The following is a 17,533-nucleotide window of genomic DNA, read 5'->3' as shown; positions in this document are numbered from 1 at the left end:
TTTTGTTATGGAACTTATCTAATAAAAATTATATTGGAAAAAAAAAAAATTATGCATTTTCCTTAGTCTAGGGTTTTATTCACCCACCAAGCCTTTGGACTATAATCGCACACTTTTTATTGGAGCTGCGGCCACATGATTTGCTGCTTGAAAATTTGTGCCATTAAAACAGGGGTAATTGTAATGGTAGATTCAATGGCATATGTGTGCCAGTTTCACAGGAAATAGCTGCAAGCACTGATAAAATTGGAAGGGTGTAAAATAATTGTTACAGTATATAAACTGTACGGAGCACAGTTTAGGGCTACTGTTACCAAGAATCTAACATTAACTGTAAAACACTGAAGATGTATTAATTTAATGTTATATACAAAATTAACAAAAAGATTTGTTAGTTAATATAGTAGGAAATTACATAAAAAAGGAAACACTACTGAAGAATATGAAAACTGTAGACAGTTGAGGTAATAGGAATAACTGGGGAAGATTCTAATAAAAACTCTATTAAATTACACCATAGGCAGTCTCTGGTAAATCTCCTTTAGCTTAGAATGACTGATAATCTAGTATAACAGGCTGCATATATCTTCACAAAAAGGTATATTCAGTACTAGGCATAACAGTTTTTTTTTTACATATAACTGTAATGTTTAAAACACATTCTTGAACAATATACTATCTCAAACCTTTTGTATTGGAATTATACTTTCTCCCTTTATTTTGTAAAGTGCTGTGAAAACTGTTGGCACTATATACATACTATATAATAGTGATAATTCTATTAGCAGCTTCTTTGCATAACTAACTTGTATTTTAGGTATTCTGATTTTTAATAATCATTTGTCGATTTTAATTTACAATGGGTGCAGTTGGAATCGTCAGCAAGAGTGTTCTTCAGTCATTATTAGACAGCTACAAGATGAATGTTATAATTCACATTGACAAGGAGACATATCTTATAATCTGACCTGTTACTAGCCCTAAAGGTCTGTCTTAACTATTATACATCAAATGACTTCCATATTTTATATGTGAACGTAAAAAGAAGAAAGGCAACATTTGTTTGTAAACATATCAAACTTTATTAAACATTTTATAGAGACAAAAAAATAATCCCTACAGGTCCATGAAACTGTAGACTTAAAATGTGCATATTTTCACAAGTCTCTGCAAGTCTTTACAATAAGAGCAGAAACACTAATGAAAAATCATACTCAGGCTGGACATAAAAACAAGATACTTCTGGAGGCAATGGTTAATAGGATATGGAAATGATCAACTTTTATTGTGAATGCTACAAAAAAATTCAGCCCATTGCATGATTGAGAAACTCTATACAAATATAGGTAAACAGTAATAATAACAATATATTATTTTAAGTGTGAGCTTTTCTGAGAAATCCATATAAAAGAAAATTATTCTCATGGTATTAAACCTGCACAAAATTAGATCCATATTGTGTATTTATAGTACCATTTCTTTAACTCCTTGGCACATGTATTTTAAATGGGTTTGAATAAGCAGTCTATATGGACTTTGTGTGAAGTGAAACATTTCTATACATAACGGGTAAAAATACATGGAGCATGTTGCAAACATATAAATATTGATATGTCATTCTTCTTCATCATCACTGTCCTTCATAGAAATCCCCTGGAGTCCTCCCCTATCAGAATCTGCTACTGTAGCCTCTTCCATAGTTAAACGGTTGTGAACTGTCTCATATGTCTTATTATTTAGTGTGCCGTCAAGCACTCCCTGTAGCCTAAAGTCTCTGTAGGTTTTCTGCAAGAAAAAGAAATTATAAAAAAAATATATATATTCATTTAAAATGTCCGTGTAGGGTAGCATTACATCTTAAATCTTAAATGTCACATAACATTAATGTTTAGAATAACAGTACAATTGAATTTTACATGTGGAAATGCACATATGTATAAGCCGAAAAGCGCAGTTATATTTTTTTTACTTCAGTTGTAAGAAACTGCTTATTACAGCCAAGATATTTGCAAAAAAAGAAAGCGTATCATATTACACCTTTAAACAGGTGAAAATCATATTTAAAAGATTTGTAATTCTGCGGTCTGAAGTGGAGGATCAACTATTCAGAGCTCCCATCTTCTCATCGGCAAAGGTCACATGACCAAATTCCTAGGTATTTGGTAATGTTGGCAGGACTGGAGGGAACCTGGAGTAGCATTTTGTCCAGGAAAAGCGAAGTATTTCAGTCCTTCTATTACTCTTCATTTATCCATACTAGCAATATTGTAATCAAAGCTTTAAAGTGGCTGTAAACCCTCTAGCAATGTTAATGGAGAATTGAGTTAAGCTGCACACCATGAAGCAGACCCATGTACATGAAGTGAGATGAATAGCAGCCCTCAGCCAAGACTCTAGCCAGGCTACACCCCAACAGCGTTTAGTTCTGCCCCTTGAAGCTTAATTCCCATGATTAAGCTCCAATGGGTGGAGCGAAAGTGGAAGTGTGGTCTGGCTGGAGTCCAGGCTGAGGCTGCCATTCATCTTTTCATCTCACTTCATGCACATGGGTCTGCTTTATGATGTGTGGCTTATGGATCTTCTCTTTTGACATTGCTTGCAGTTTGGAGCTAGGATGAGCTCTCTGTCCCTGCCTACACTCAGTTGAGCAGCACCTAAATTTTGTCTTTTTGGGTCACTGTAACATATACCCAGTGAAGTGGCTGGTCGCAGGTGATACATGGAGATGAAACCAATTTGCCTACATAAGTTGTACCCGTTTATCTGTAGTATTCTCTTATCTACAGCCATTCTCCTAGGTACACTTGCACACAGTTGTTAGGGACCTTGGCAGGTACAGTGCCTTGCGAAAGTATTCGGCCCCCTTGAACTTTCAACCTTTTGCCACATTTCAGGCTTCAAAGAATAAAGATATAAAATTTAATTTTTTTGTGAAGAATCACCAACAAGTGGGACACAATTGTGAAGTGGAACAAAATCTATTGGATCATTTAAACTTTTTTAGCAAATAAAAAACTGAAAAGTGGTGCGTGCAAAATTATTCGGCCCCTTTACTTTCAGTACAGCAAACTCACTCCAGAAGTTCAGCGAGGATCTCTGAATGATCCAATGTTGTCCTAAATGACTGATGGTGATAAATAGAATCCACCTGTGTGTAATCAAGTCTCTGTATAAATGCACCTGCTCTGTGATAGTCTCAGGGTTCTGTTGAAAGCGCAGAGAGCATCATGAAGACCAAGGAACACACCAGGCAGGTCCGTAATACTGTTGTGGAGAAGTTTAAAGCCGGATTTGGATACAAAAAGATTTCCAAAGCTTTAAACATCCCAAGGAGCACTGTGCAAGTGATCATTTTGAAATGGAAGGAGTATCAGACCACTGCAAATCTACCAAGACCTGGCCGTCCCTCTAAACTTTCAGCTCAGACAAGGAGAAGACTGATCAGAGATGCAGCCAAGAGGCCCATGATCACTCTGGATGAACTGCAGAGAACTACAGCTGAGGTGGGAAGAGTCTGTCCATAGGACAACAATCAGTCGTACACTGCACAAATCTGGCCTTTATGGAAGAGTGGCAAGAAGAAAGCCATTTCTCAAAGATATCCATAAAAAGTCTCGTCTAAAGTTTGCCACAAGCCACCTGGGAGACACACCAAACATGTGGAAGAAGGTGCTCTGGTCAGATGAAACCAAAATCAAACTTTTTGCCCACAATGCAAAACGATATGTTTGGCGTAAAAGCAACACAGCTCATCACCCTCAACACACCATCCCCACTGTCAAACATGGTGGTGGCAGCATCATGGTTTGGGCCTGCTTTTCTTCAGCAGGGACAGGGAAGATGGTTAAAATTGAGGGGAAGATGGATGCAGCCAAATACAGGACCATTCTGGATGAAAACCTGTTGGAGTCTGCAAAAGACCTGAAACTGGGACGGAGATTTATCTTCCAACAAGACAATGATCCCAAACATACAGCAAAATCTACAAAGGAATGGTTCACAAATAAACGTATCCAGGTGTTAGAATGGCCAAGTCAAAGTCCAGACCTGAATCCAATCGAGAATCTGTGGAAAGAGCTGAAAACTGCTGTTCACAAACGCTCTCCATCCAACCTCACTGAGCTCGAGCTGTTTTGCAAGGAAGAATGGGCAAGAATTTCAGTCTCTCAATGTGCAAAACTGATAGAGACATACCCCAAGCGACTCGCAGCTGTAATGGCAGCAAAAGGTGGCTCTACAAAGTATTAATGCAAGGGGGCCGAATAATTTTGCACCCCCACTTTTCATTTTTTTATTAGTTAAAGTTTAAAAAATCCAATAGATTTCGTTCCACTTCACAATTGTGTCCCACTTGTTGGTGATTCTTCACAAAAAATAAAAATGTTATATCTTTATGTTTGAAGCCTGAAATGTGGCAAAAGGTTGAAAAGTTCAAGGGGGCCGAATACTTTCGCAAGGCACTGTAGGTTGTTCTAAACATCTAGGAGAACTATCCACAGTCCTCCTGTTGATTAGGGTTGTCTCAGTTGCTTCACTGTGTTCATGTACTCCCAGAAGACTCCGTGATGTTGAGATAAGGGCTCTTTGAGAGGTTATACTATCTATTCCAGGACGCCATGTTTTTTTCAGTGAAGATGATTATTTATGTCTTTGGCTGTATGTTTGGGGTCATTTTCTTGCAGCCCCACATCTGCAAGAAACCTGCACCATTCTTCACTGTTTTTTGCACACACTCATTGTACAGCTCTGCAGGGCTATGATGAAAAAACTTACTTTTGTTACAGCTAAACATCAATTTGGACTCCTCAATCCAGGAAGCCTGCTGCCATTTTTCTGCTTACCAGTTCTTGTGTTTTTATGCATAGCAGAGGTGCTTATATGGCTTTTTAGCCGCATGTCTTCCATGAAGACCATTTCTGGCCAGACTGACTGTAGATGGCAGTACCTGTGTCCTATTGTTTTTTGCCAAGTTTGTTCAGATAATACCACTGAACTTTTTCTAATTGAAAAGGAAAGTTAGCATGATGTCTGTTTCAGAAGAGATTAGATGGCAATATACTGTGTTACACCAGTATTCCTTAAAATTCTTCAGACTTCTTTTCCCCTCTCTCTGTCCTCCAACATGCTCATACTAATCATCTTCTTTGCAGTAACGCCCCTTCGCCTCAAACTCTCATTTCTTTACCTCCCTTCTCCACCCCACAACCTGTACATATCCCCCTCACTTTTGCCCTCTCACTATTATTGCTCATTCAGAGCCCACACAATGCCACCACTTCCACTTCACTGCAGCACCTGCCCTCATTATAGATCCCACTCCCACTTTACTGCCCTCACCCTCCTACTACTCCTAATGTCTGGGGATAATGCTCCAAAGCCTGACCCTCCTTCAGCTAACTCTTACCCCCAGAACTGGCAGCCTATCTTCTTTGACAGTAGCTGTAACTCCCATTCTCTTACCTCAATTTCCCCCCGATTACAAGAGTCAGACACCCCTTGTGTGTGCCCTCTGGAATGCCAGCTCTGTCTCTAACAAACTTGCTTCTGTCAATTACCTTTTCCTCTCCAACTTCCTCAATCTCCTTTCCATTACTGAAACCTGGCTCCAGAAATCTGACACTGCCTCTCCAGCTGCCCTCTCCCATGGTGGCTTCCTCTTGACTCACTTCATTGGAAGAAAAGGAGGTGGAGTTTGACTTCTCCTCTCCCCAAAAAGCACCTTCCAAGTTCTTCCTACACCTCCCTCTCTTCTACTGAAGTGCACTGCATTCATCTTTTTTCTCCAGTTTGTCTGAGGGTTGCAGTAATTTACCGGCCCCCTGGCCCTGTGGCACATTTTCTTGATGACTTCTCTGCATGGCTACCCTACTTTCTCTCCTGTGAAGTACCTGCCATCATCCTTGGAGACTAACATTCCAATCAATGCTAACACCTCAGCCCACTTCTTAACTACTCAATTTAACCTCCTCCTTCAACCTAACATAATGGACACAAACCACAACTCACTCCAATGGCAACACTCTTGACCTCGTATCCTCCCACCTCTGCACTCCCTGCAACCTCTATAACACCCACTTTCCTATCTCCGATCACAACCTCATCAGTTTCACACTCTCCCTGTCTGATACCTCCCATGCCGCCAACCTGCAAACAGTTACCCGCAGGAACCTTCGCCACCTCAACCCTTCCCTTCTTCATTCTACTACTGATTGCCTTTATGATAAAATCACATCCCTGTCCTGCCCAGACCTGGCTACATTGGTCTACAACATACTGTTATCCTCCCTGGACACACTTGCCCCCTCTCCATACACAGAACCAGGCCTCGTCTCAAGAAGTCTCGAAATACACAGCCAACTCCCACTGCCTCCACCCACCAACTTCCTTACTGCCCAGGAGATTGCCAATCACTTCCAAAACAATTTGTGATGAGATATACAGCGTCCAGCTTCCTCCACCAACCAACACTCCAAGTCCAACACCACACAACACTTTCCTATTTCAATCCTGTTAGCTCTGAAGAAGTTGCCAAACTCCTTTCCACAGCCCACCCAACCACCTGTCCCTGGACCCTGTCCCCTCACCATCCTGCTCTAACCTAAACCATCCAATCCACATCTTCAACCTCTCCCTCTTTTCCGGCACCTTTTTCTCTCCTTACAAACATGCATTGGCTACCATAAAGTATACTTAAAAACCCTCACTGGACCCCACCTGTTGAATAGCTTATGACCCATTTCCCTGCTCCCATTTGCCTCCAAGCTTCTTGAATGCCTTGTCCACAACCGTATGAGTTGCTACCTCACTGAGCCCCCTACAGTCCGGCTTCCGTCCACAACACTGCACTGAAACTGCCCTACCAAAAATTCACCAACAACCTTCCAACTGCTAAAACCAATGGCCAGTACTCCATACTCATACTCTTAGACCTTTCTGCTGCCTTTGACACAGTTGACCACCCACTCCTACTCAAACTCTACTCCCTTGGCCTCCGTGACTCTGCTCTTTCCTTGTTCTCCTCCCCATCTCAGCTCACGTTCAGCGACACATACAACATCTCCACCGCTCCTCTTATCTGTCCTTGGGCCTCTCTTATTCTCTCTCTCTACCTCTTCCCTGGGCCTGCTGATAACTTCTCATCGCTTCAAATACCACTTCTATGCTGAAGACACCCAGATCAACCCCTTCACTCAACTCAGCACCTGAATCTCAACAGATATCACAAACTTACTGAGGGACAACAATATGGATGTCACACCACTTCCTCAAACTGAGCTTGTAATATCTCCTCTTCCTGATCCCCCTCCCTATGACTTTACCATTGAGATTAACAGCACAACCATTGGTTCCTCCACACATGCCAGGGTGCTGGGAGTAATCCTAGACTCTGACCTCTCCTTTAGCCCCAACTTTCAAGCACTGGCTAAATCTTGCCGCCTTAACCTCCGCAACATCTCCAGAATTGGCCCCTTCCTAATGACACCACAAAACAACTTATTTACTCCTTGGTTATTTTCCACCTTGAGTACTGCAACTTCATCCTCATCGGCCTAACTTTACACAGGCTATCCCCTAGGGGATTTCATTTTCTAATGGAAAGAAGTGAACTGTAAAACTTTTGCTTACGCCCGAGTGATGTAAAAGATATATATGCTAAATTTCAAGAAGATTGGATAATATTTAGAGGTTGCACACTTTGATCTGATTTTTCATAGTCAATTACTTTTTATTGGGAAAACTAGAAATCACAAACTTAAAATACTATTAAAACTATACACTAAGATTAATAGGTATTATGACAAATGGCATTATGGCAAAACATGTGTTATATTAATCAACTTTGAACAAATTAATCCCTTGTATTCTGTCACGTCTTGGATCCCAAACAATTCAATGAACGTCTGTTTTATTAGTAACGAAATGGCTCAGGTCTTTTCCCTAAAAAAACATGTTTTTACCCTCTAATCATCTCACTTCCTTTTTCTTTGCAGGTTTGGTTTCTAAATTTTTAGTCATATTTTCCTCAACAGCCTGAGTAATACGTTCATCCAAAAAAGCCATTCCTTCCAATTGTCCTCGAGGAATATTCAACGATTTAGTGAAGAGGACAATTTTAAGTGCACATATTGCCTTTGCCATCTACCGTGCTTGATGCAATGGCCCTGGGATCCTGAAACCGAAGTTGTTTTTAGACCAACCTCCTAGGTACAGGAGTGAGAGTTGTAATAACTCTTTGTAGTCTCCTCTTGGATGACTTCCGTCTTTTAGGATATTTTGGATGTAGTTAACCATTTTCAATCGTTTTCTTCTAGAAAGCCTTGAACGGGATTTTCTTCATCCAGCATTGTTGTATATGACTTCTTATCAAGTGAAGCCCACAGACTTTGCTTTGATAAAAGTGATCAATGTGTGCAACCCCTAAATATTATCCAATCTTCTTGAAATTTGGCATATATGCCTTACATCACTGAGACTCGGGGAGTAAGCAAAGTCATATGAAAATCACATCTTTGGAAAAATGAAACACCCTACTATCCCCCTTTCAGTCTATTATGAATGCTGCTGCTAGAATAATACATTTTACTAATCTGTGACTGCTGCCCCTCTCTGCCAATCTCTCCACTGGCTACCCCATTTTATAAAATTCAAAATGCTAACCACAACATATAAGGCCATTGACAACATCGCCTCCAGCTACATCACCAATCTCATCTGCAGATATCGCCCAAATTGTCCTCTCTGATCCCCCCCAGTACCTCCTACACTCTAGCTCCCTTGTTACCTCCTCTCATGCTCACCTAGGGATTTCTCCAAAGACTCTCCGATCCTCTGAAATTCTCTTTACCCTCATTACCATTTGTACCACCGCCGCCTCCCTTTAGATTGTAAGCTTCACGAGCAGGGCCCTCCTATTCCATCTGTGTTGATATTGTACTGTTACCCTTTTTATCATAAAGCGCTGCGTAAACTGTTGGCGCTATATAAATCATGTACAATAATAATAATGTATGCCTATGAGGGACTTAGTTTATACATCCTGTATCTTGCTACTGCACCAAGTCTTATTATTGTATATGATTTTTTTTTTTTTACATTGAAGGTCTTTGGCGACTTTGTTAGCATTTCCCAATCCATTTTCATTCTTCCTACAAATCTGATTCTGTCCATTTTATCTTGTTAACCACTTGCAGACTGCCCCACTCACATAAACTGCAGCAGGGCGGCCGCTCTGTGCCAGATCACGTACCTAATATGTGATCTGACACTTTCAGGTCTGGGTCATGCACGTTCTGCCGGCTACCCACTCCGATTGGATGCGATGTCCACTGGAACCCACCGACCGCTCAGGAGACAGGCAGAACGGCGTTCTTCCTATGTAAACAAGACAGACCACCATTCTGCGAGAGGGAAATGTACTGACCCTGTGTTTCTGCTAAGTAGGAACATGGATCTTTACCTCCCCTCAGTCAGCAAGCACTCCCTAGGAACACACTTAACCCTTTGATTGCCCCCTGATGTTAACCTCTTACCTGCCAGAGTCATTGGTACAGTGACCGTGCATATTTTATAGCACTGTTCACTGTATTTTTTTTACCAAAAATACATAGCAGAATAAATATTAGCCTAAATTGATGAATACATTCGTTTATTTTAGTTTATTGGGTATGTTTTATAGCAGAAAGTACAAAAAAAGCTTTATTTTCTTCAAAATTGCACTATAATCAAAAATAGACAAAGGAAAAAAAAATAGGAGGGGGGGGGGGCAAACCTTCTGGAGCTGAAGTGGTTAATCATTAGCACCTGTTTGGTTAAATTGTTTAACCATCCTCTGGACTATATGCCAGAAAAATCCTTAAAGCGGGAGTCCGCCGGGAGTTCCGCCGTTTTTTTTTTTTTAAAAGCCAGCAGCTACAAATACTGCAGCTGCTGACTTTTAAAATAATGACACTTACTCGCCCAGCGCGCCCGCGATGTCGGCACCCAAAGTCGATCTCTTGATCGTCTCTTGGGTGCTGCCGCCGCCATCTTGGGTATGGGAATCAGGAAGTGGAGCCTTTCGGCTTCATTTCCCGGTTCCCTACTGCGCATGCGCGAGTCGCGCTGCGCAATAAGGATGCTCCCCGCTGTCTCTGGGATCCGTGTGTTTCCCAGCAGGCAGCGAGGGACTTTCGGAAAGGGGCGTAGATTCTGCGGAAAGGGGCGTACCTTCTGCAGAATCTACGCCGGAAGTGGGTGCAGATACCTGTACTGTACAGGTACCTGCACCCCCTCCCCCCTGAAAGGTGCCAATTGTGGCGCCGGAGGGGGGGGGGAGGATTCCAATGAGCGGAAGGTCCACTTTAGGGTGGACCTCCGCTTTAACTGTGTACAAAAGGGATTCCATACGGTTTCTTGACATACTGATATCTAGCAGCCCATTCATAGAGGGAAAGCCAGAAATGGTCTCTCTTCCAATGTCAATGGTGATCCACAATGTATTTAGTGTCGGTATTCCTCTGAGCTTTTTAATGATGCCATCAGGAATATTTGCAGTAATAATCTAACATCTTGAGGAATTTTGAAATATCATATAGGGTCCTTTCACTCGGGGCGGATCAGTGGTGATCCACCCCGTGGGTATCCGCTTGCTCAGCGGGGATTGCCGGAGCGATCTCCGCTGAGCAGAAAGATGACAGGTCCATCTCTGCACACTGCGCAGGGATGGACCTGTCACAGCGCCGCTCTCCCCTATGGGAGATCGGGTGACGATGGACCGCAGTGTCCGTCGTCACCTGATCCGATGACGGATGGAAAAATAGGTTTTTACTCTGTCATACTTTTTCGGATCGGAGCGGGTCGGACATCCGAAGCTCCATAGAGCTCTATGGAGCATCCGTTCAGGTCCGCCTGAAAAACTGACAGGCGGATCTGAATGGATCGGTAGTGTGAAAGGGGCCATACACTTTAAGGAACACTTTTTTTTTAACCCCCCTGACGGTATTCCCGAGTCTGGCTCGGGGTGAAAATTCAGTACCATTAGCGGTAACCCCAAGGCAGACTCTGGATCGCATGGCAGGATCCAGGATGAGTATGCTTACCTTGTCCCCTGGATCCAGCGATGTCTCCCCACACAGCAAGCGGCTCGTCCTCCGCTCGATGTATCACATCTCCGGGATCCGTTCCCTGCGAGCGCTGCGATGCACGGGGATGGAGAACGGCGCCAAATTCAAAAAGTAAAACACACACTATACATACATTATAATGTAGTCTTACAGATTACATTGCTGTATGTAATTATTTCACAAACCCCTTTGTCCCTAGTGGCTTCTCCAGTGTCCTGCATGCAGTTTTATATTATAAAAACTGTTCTTTCTGCCTGGAAACTGGAGATTGTCCATAGCCACCAAAGCTGTCCCTTTACATCAAAAGAGGTTTTAGACCAGCTAGAAAACAGCGATAATAAATTAGAATCACTTGCAGAATTGAGCGATAGTGATTTGTGGGGAAATTCATTATCAAATACTGAAAAGTAATGACAGTGACAATTCTACAACTGAGCAAATTTCAGTGTTTTTGATTTGATTACATTATTGAATATTTTTTATTATATTATTTGGTATAATTATATATAGTTATTTATATTACGATTTCCTTTTTCAAACTCTATCATACCCGGGATGTCTGCTAGACTCTGGTTTGGACAGATTTAAGCGAGTTATTCCTAAGAATTACAGGGCTACAATATAAAACGCCAAATCTTCATTCAAAATAATTGTACCGCTTTCTGCACCTAAAATCTGAAATAATCATACCGCGTGGGAGGTTAAGGAAACTGACACAAAATAGGGAAGAAGTCCTCATCCATGCTAAAAAAGGACAGGCAATCATTTCTAATAATTAAAACATTTTCTTACACGTTTCCCCTTTAAAGATGGTATATTTTATTCTAAATGATTAGCTTTTTAACTATTGTTCAAATTATTACTCATTTATATAGCTGTAAAAATATGTGTGAAAGCGAATCCTACAGAATATCTTATTGATCTGAAATTTGGAATGAGAGACTATACACAGGTGTTTTCTCAGTATGATAAAAAACAAAAAACAAAAAAAAATTTGTATCTTTGGTTTAAAAATGAAGAGAACATTTTGCCGTCTTTCTATTTCCTATTTATACATTTTCACAGTTAAAGTAAATGTTGACCTCTGCTAAAACTTTTCAGCAACAATTTGTTTAATTTTTTTCTTTTGATAAATAACAAAACTTCCATCTGTGATATCTTTCATATTTCCAGGGTCTATGATTTACGTGGGCATTAAATGTCTCCAATGTCTAGTAGTAGAACAGTTACCTTTTGTATTTATCCGCTTCCCGACCACCTCACGCAGCTATACTGTGGCAGAAGGGCACATACAGGCAGATTAACGTACCTGTACGTTGCCCTTTAAGAGGTGGGTTGCGGGTGCCCGTGCGCCCGCCGTAAGCTTTGTGACCGTGATTGCATACCCGTGATCATCTCACGGTGAGGAAGAACGGGGAGATGCTGATGTAAACAAGCATCTCCCCATTCTGCCTAATGACACTGTCACTGATCAGCACTCCCTGTAAGAGCAACATTAGAGGAGGGAGTGGGGGGGTAGGGCTGAGTCCTTTTCTGTGTTTCAATGGACAGAGAGCAGGACTCAGGAGCGAGCACGCACAAATGCCCCCATAGCAAGGTGTTTGGGTAAGGAGCCCAGAGCTCCAGAAATGTATCAGGGTTATTTTTTCCCAACATACCTTAAAGTAATACAGATGGTTTTCTGTTGTATGTGCATTGGTGGGTGTAGGCACAATAGGGTGTTATTACAAATAAATGTGTGTGCATCCTTTAATGCATACAACACTTGTTATTGCAGCGCACAATAATGCACACTACAACACACTTTTGTAAATGGGCCGTCAGTGGACTTTCTAAGTATGCTGCTTTGTTGCATGGGTTCATATTCTTTTACTAAAGAAACCTAGACTCCTATGTCTAGCAGTGCAGACAGATGGGAATGCACTGCTCATGCACTTGAAATGTTTAATTATTGGCATCAATGATACCTTATATTACCAAAGGTATTGGGACGCCTGCCTTTACACACATAAAAACTTTAATGGCATCCCAGGCTTAGTCCGTAGAGTTCAATATTGAGTTGGCCCACCCTTTGCAGCTATAGCAGCTTCAACTCTTTGACAAGGCTGTCTACAAGGTTTAGGAGCGTGTCTATGAGAATGTTTGACTATTCCTCCAGAAGGGTATTTGTGAGGTCAGGCACTGATATGGACAAGAAGGCCTGGCTCGCAGTCTCTGCTCTAATTCAAAGATGTTCCATTGGGTGGATGACAGGACCCTGCACAGGCCAGTAAAGTTCCTCCACCCCAAACTCGCTCATTCAGGTAAGTATAACCTGCTTCAGCACATACTGAATATTTCTCCTCAGGTATCATCAGCCTGGTCCGAGTGCCTGTCTGTAGGGCCAGACCATCTATACACACACACACTGCTCCTGCTGCAACCTGCTCCAAAGATCAAACTTTTCAAACAATGCTTGGCATACCATGAAGGCTCAGTACTGTATGTGTACAGAACTCCCCACAGAAATGAAGTTTCCTGCTTGTACGACTGGCCCCACTGCTTTTCCCACAGGTCAAAATAAACACTATTGCCACATTGAGCCTACTAACTCATGTGCCCTGTTCCTGTGCCTCTTTACATGAGATCCATCCCAGATCTTTCATCAGGAGCTGCAAGGGACCTTTGGATCTTTATGCCAGTCCACTTTCTTACATTTTATATGGATTCTACTTCTTCCAAATAACTCGGTCTTTATTTGAAGAGCAAAAACAAAAAAAAATGTTTTTTTACAAGGTAACTAATATCAGCACTGGTACGGTTGAGCAAAATATTAACAGCAATCTCATAGCAGGCATCACATACATCACAAAGTATACCATCAGAGCAGTATTAACCAGCAATAATTACAGTCAACATAGATTATGCGCTATGTAGCTCAGAGAACCAGGAGCCAGGCAATGGTAATTCTGTTATACCTGGGGGGTGGCCACTACTAAGCAAGGGCGACAGGGTCAGACAGGGATCTTATCGCAGGTGGCCGCATTCTCCAGCCAAGCATCCCAGATCTTTCCATATTTGGCCGGGAACCCCTGTGGGCATAAATCTCCTTTTTATACGGCAAAACACTATTGACTGCCCTAGTCCACTCCCGGATAGTTGGGGGCGCTGGTCTCAGCCACGCTCTTGCTATGAGCAATCTGGCCAGGAATAAAGATTCTTGTAAGAATATTTTGTGAAATTTGTCCAAGTCAGGGTCTGGAAATATACCCAATACACATTGTTTAGGGCATAAGGTTAACGGGGAACCCATCTCGTAATGTATAAACTTTACAATATGAGACCAGAAACCCTGTATTATTGGGCATGACCATAAGAGGTGGAAAAAGGTACTGGAGGGGCTGTCACATCTAGGGCACAACAGATTCTGATCAAGTTTGTATTTAGCCAGACAAGTTCTATGAAGGATAAACAGTTGCGTGAGATGGTCCGAGAGCCTGGTGGAGACCTTTTTAACAGCCCCCAGGGCATCCTCCCATTCCTCATCCTCCAGCTCCCCCACATCCCCGACCCACCTCTCCTTCAATTTATCTGCTATGGACACCACAGTGGGGCGAAGGTAGAGACTATAAAAGATAGAGATAAGTTTCCAGGGTTCCTGTCCCAGTAGTATACCCGTAACATCCATTATTTCTAGGTTGGGGGAGTTATGAGAAAATTGGGCCTGGAGAGCATGACGGAGCTGAAGAAAGCGGAAGTGCATGGAGTTGGGCAAGCCAAACTCCTCGTTTAGTTGTTGAAATGATTTGATGGCCGTTCCCTGGTAGACATCAGACAATATAGTCACCCCCTTATCAAGCCACAGGGTGTGATCCGGTACAGTTAATACTTCTCCCAAGCCTGGGTTGTCCCAAAGTGGTGTGTGAGAATGTGTATTTGGGGCATTAAGTCTCTGTCTCGCTATCTCCCAGATTTTGCAATGGTGATATAGTAGACCCTTGCGGCTCCCCAGTACCCAGGGATCTGTGGGTTCCTGGAAGATAATCTGAATATGGATTCTACTTCTAATGGACACATGGCTTTTTTAACCACATTAAGAGCGCAGAATAAAGCCTAGCACATACAGGCCGAATGTTGGGGGGGGGGGGGGGGTGGGTATCGGCCGGTGTAATAGAAACAGGCTGACATACTGGAGTCGGCCAGCTTCTGTTAAAGGGGCATGACAAGAAAGGTCTTCTGCTGACCAGCTCCACCCCCCTGTCAAAACACAATAGAACAGATGGGGAGATCGATGTGCGAACATCGGATAGACAGTACATTGGGTTGAATGAAAGAAAAGAAAAACTAGTGTGTATAGGGCTTAAGGTGTGTACACTGGGTGTAAAGACAATTGTCGTGCCTTGTGCAACTTTGCTACGATTAAGGCCTTTTGAGGATTATGCTGTGCTGGATACTTACCTTTACTGACCTTTTACCCTGAGACAGGAGACTAGAGCTGGCCATACACTGTACGAAAAATCATCCGAAATTCAGTCATTCGGCCAGTTAATGGGCACAAAATTGATAATCGCTGGGACATTTTTGAGCTGAAAAAAGGACAAGTTTGGAAATTTTCTGTCGAACGAATGATAAATTGAAAGGTTAATGTGTTTCCTGTCCAAACTGTTTGCACTAGGTTTATGTAAAAAAAACGAACAAAAAATGGATTCATTTATGTCCACTGAATGATTTATCGGTCATTACATGATGGCACTATTGTTTGCTTTCATGGCCGAATGTCCGTTTTTCGAAAATGGTTTCTGCCAAATTTTCGTATAGTGTATAACTAGCATAAGTGTCAAGGTCCCTAAAAGTAAAGTAGAATAAAGGAAAATATAAATAGTTAATAAATAAGCATATACAGTTAAATTCTATATACCCGTGTCTGAAAAAAATAATAGCCAAGAAAAGGACCCCCTAATTTAATGAAAAGGTTGTGAACTCTGATAGTTTAGGGTCCAGCAGGGCAGGGAATGGTAATGTAAAAAAGGCACTGAATCTAGCAGCAGAATCTAAAGTAGGTGAGGAAAAAAAGAACCAAGAGTAATGCTGGTTTTCCATGCTGGTTTTACTGAGAAGGAAAGATTGGTGGTTTTTGCACAGGCACAGCAGCCCATTCATTTCAATGGGCTTCTGTACCTGCAGGAAACTCTCCCTCCACCTTCACCTTTTTAAAACTGCAACAGCTGGGAAATTGGATGGCGCTTTTGCACCATGCGATTTCCCATACCCGCAAATACGCTGCATGTTTAAATGCGTGAAGGTGCCATTAAGAATGAATGCCAGCCACACTCGTCTGTAAAAGAGCAATGTGGTTTTGCAGATAGTTGCAGGTACGGGACAGGTGCGACTCCTGCACTCATCTACACAAGTGTGAACCTAGCCTAAAGTCAAGTATGCAAAGGCTGAATTCCGGACGGCATAGGCTGGTTCAATAGAAACCGGCTGGCATTCAGCCCCTGTGTACTGGAGTTGGTTCTGTCAAAGGGGTATGACTAAAAAAGTCCCCCTTGTCAGAACTCAACAGCAGGTGAGATCGCTGTACTAACGCTGGGTAGTTATTACAGCGCCTCCTCCTGAGCTGTCAGTTTTTTTTTTTAGGGCTGAACGATAAAAAAAACCTACTAGTGTGTATGAGGCTTTAGAGTCTAAATCAATTGTTTTGAGAACGAGCTACAAAGAATGTTATTTACAGAAACAAAGGCTAGATTCACAATTATGTATTTTAACACATGCGTTTTCATTGAAACTGTTTTTAGGAAATTCAAAGTCAAAATCCTACAACCAAAATATTCTTCAGAGTTCTAACATTGAAAACACCAATGTTTAGAAGATGATTTACACCCACTGCACCAAGAGGTTAAAAGTATGAGAAAACAATTGACCTATCAAACTTCCAAGATGGACGAAATAGAAAATAGACTTCGAAGGGACAATGTCAGGATGATCGGATTACCTGAGAAAAGTGAAGGTCCCAACCCTATTAAATTCTTGGAGACATGGCTTATAGAATTATTTGGAAAGGACAGCTTCTCATCTTTTTTTCTCAATAGAACGAGCTCACCGAGTGCCTTTTAGAGCCCCACCCCTGGGGGTCATCCCAGACCATTGCTGTTCAAATTCTTTAACTATAATGATAAGATGACATTGATGCGTAAAGCAAGAGAGATGGGCAACATCATTTATGATAGCGCAAAGATCTCTCTGTACCCGGATTATTCGCCTGATCTGCAAAGACGCAGAGCCGAGTTCTTGGAAATCAAACAGACTTTACGGTTGTATAAGGTGACATATGCACTTTGATACCCCGCACGGCTGCGTGTAGCAACGCTGGGTGGTACTCAGACGTTTGACTCTCCGGCTGATGCGACAACATGGCTGGAAGCTAATAAGGGGTTACTATCAATGCATTA

The 17,533-nt window shown here is 42.1% G+C and overlaps 1 protein-coding gene across 12 annotated transcripts in view; it reads right to left on the bottom strand.

Annotated features, from left to right (window-relative positions):
* Positions 1–1,058: 1,058 nt before the first annotated feature.
* The window catches only part of CADPS2 (calcium dependent secretion activator 2), an 852,012-nt gene continuing 835,537 nt past the window's right edge, over positions 1,059–17,533 (bottom strand). For all 12 annotated transcript variants that reach the window (XM_077471987.1, XM_077471989.1, XM_077471994.1 and 9 more), the window contains one exon: positions 1,059–1,785. In XM_077471987.1, coding sequence (XP_077328113.1) covers positions 1,615–1,785 — 171 coding nt within the window. In that variant the 3' untranslated portion in view covers positions 1,059–1,614. The remainder of the gene's footprint in view (positions 1,786–17,533) is intronic.

The sequence above is a fragment of the Lithobates pipiens genome, unplaced genomic scaffold (genome assembly GCF_037356315.1).
Source record: "Lithobates pipiens isolate NorthernLeopardFrog02 unplaced genomic scaffold, aLitPip1_a1.2 Scaffold_8, whole genome shotgun sequence".
In the NCBI taxonomy this organism is placed as follows: Eukaryota; Metazoa; Chordata; class Amphibia; order Anura; family Ranidae; genus Lithobates; species Lithobates pipiens.
This window is presented reverse-complemented; position numbering and strand designations above follow the sequence as displayed.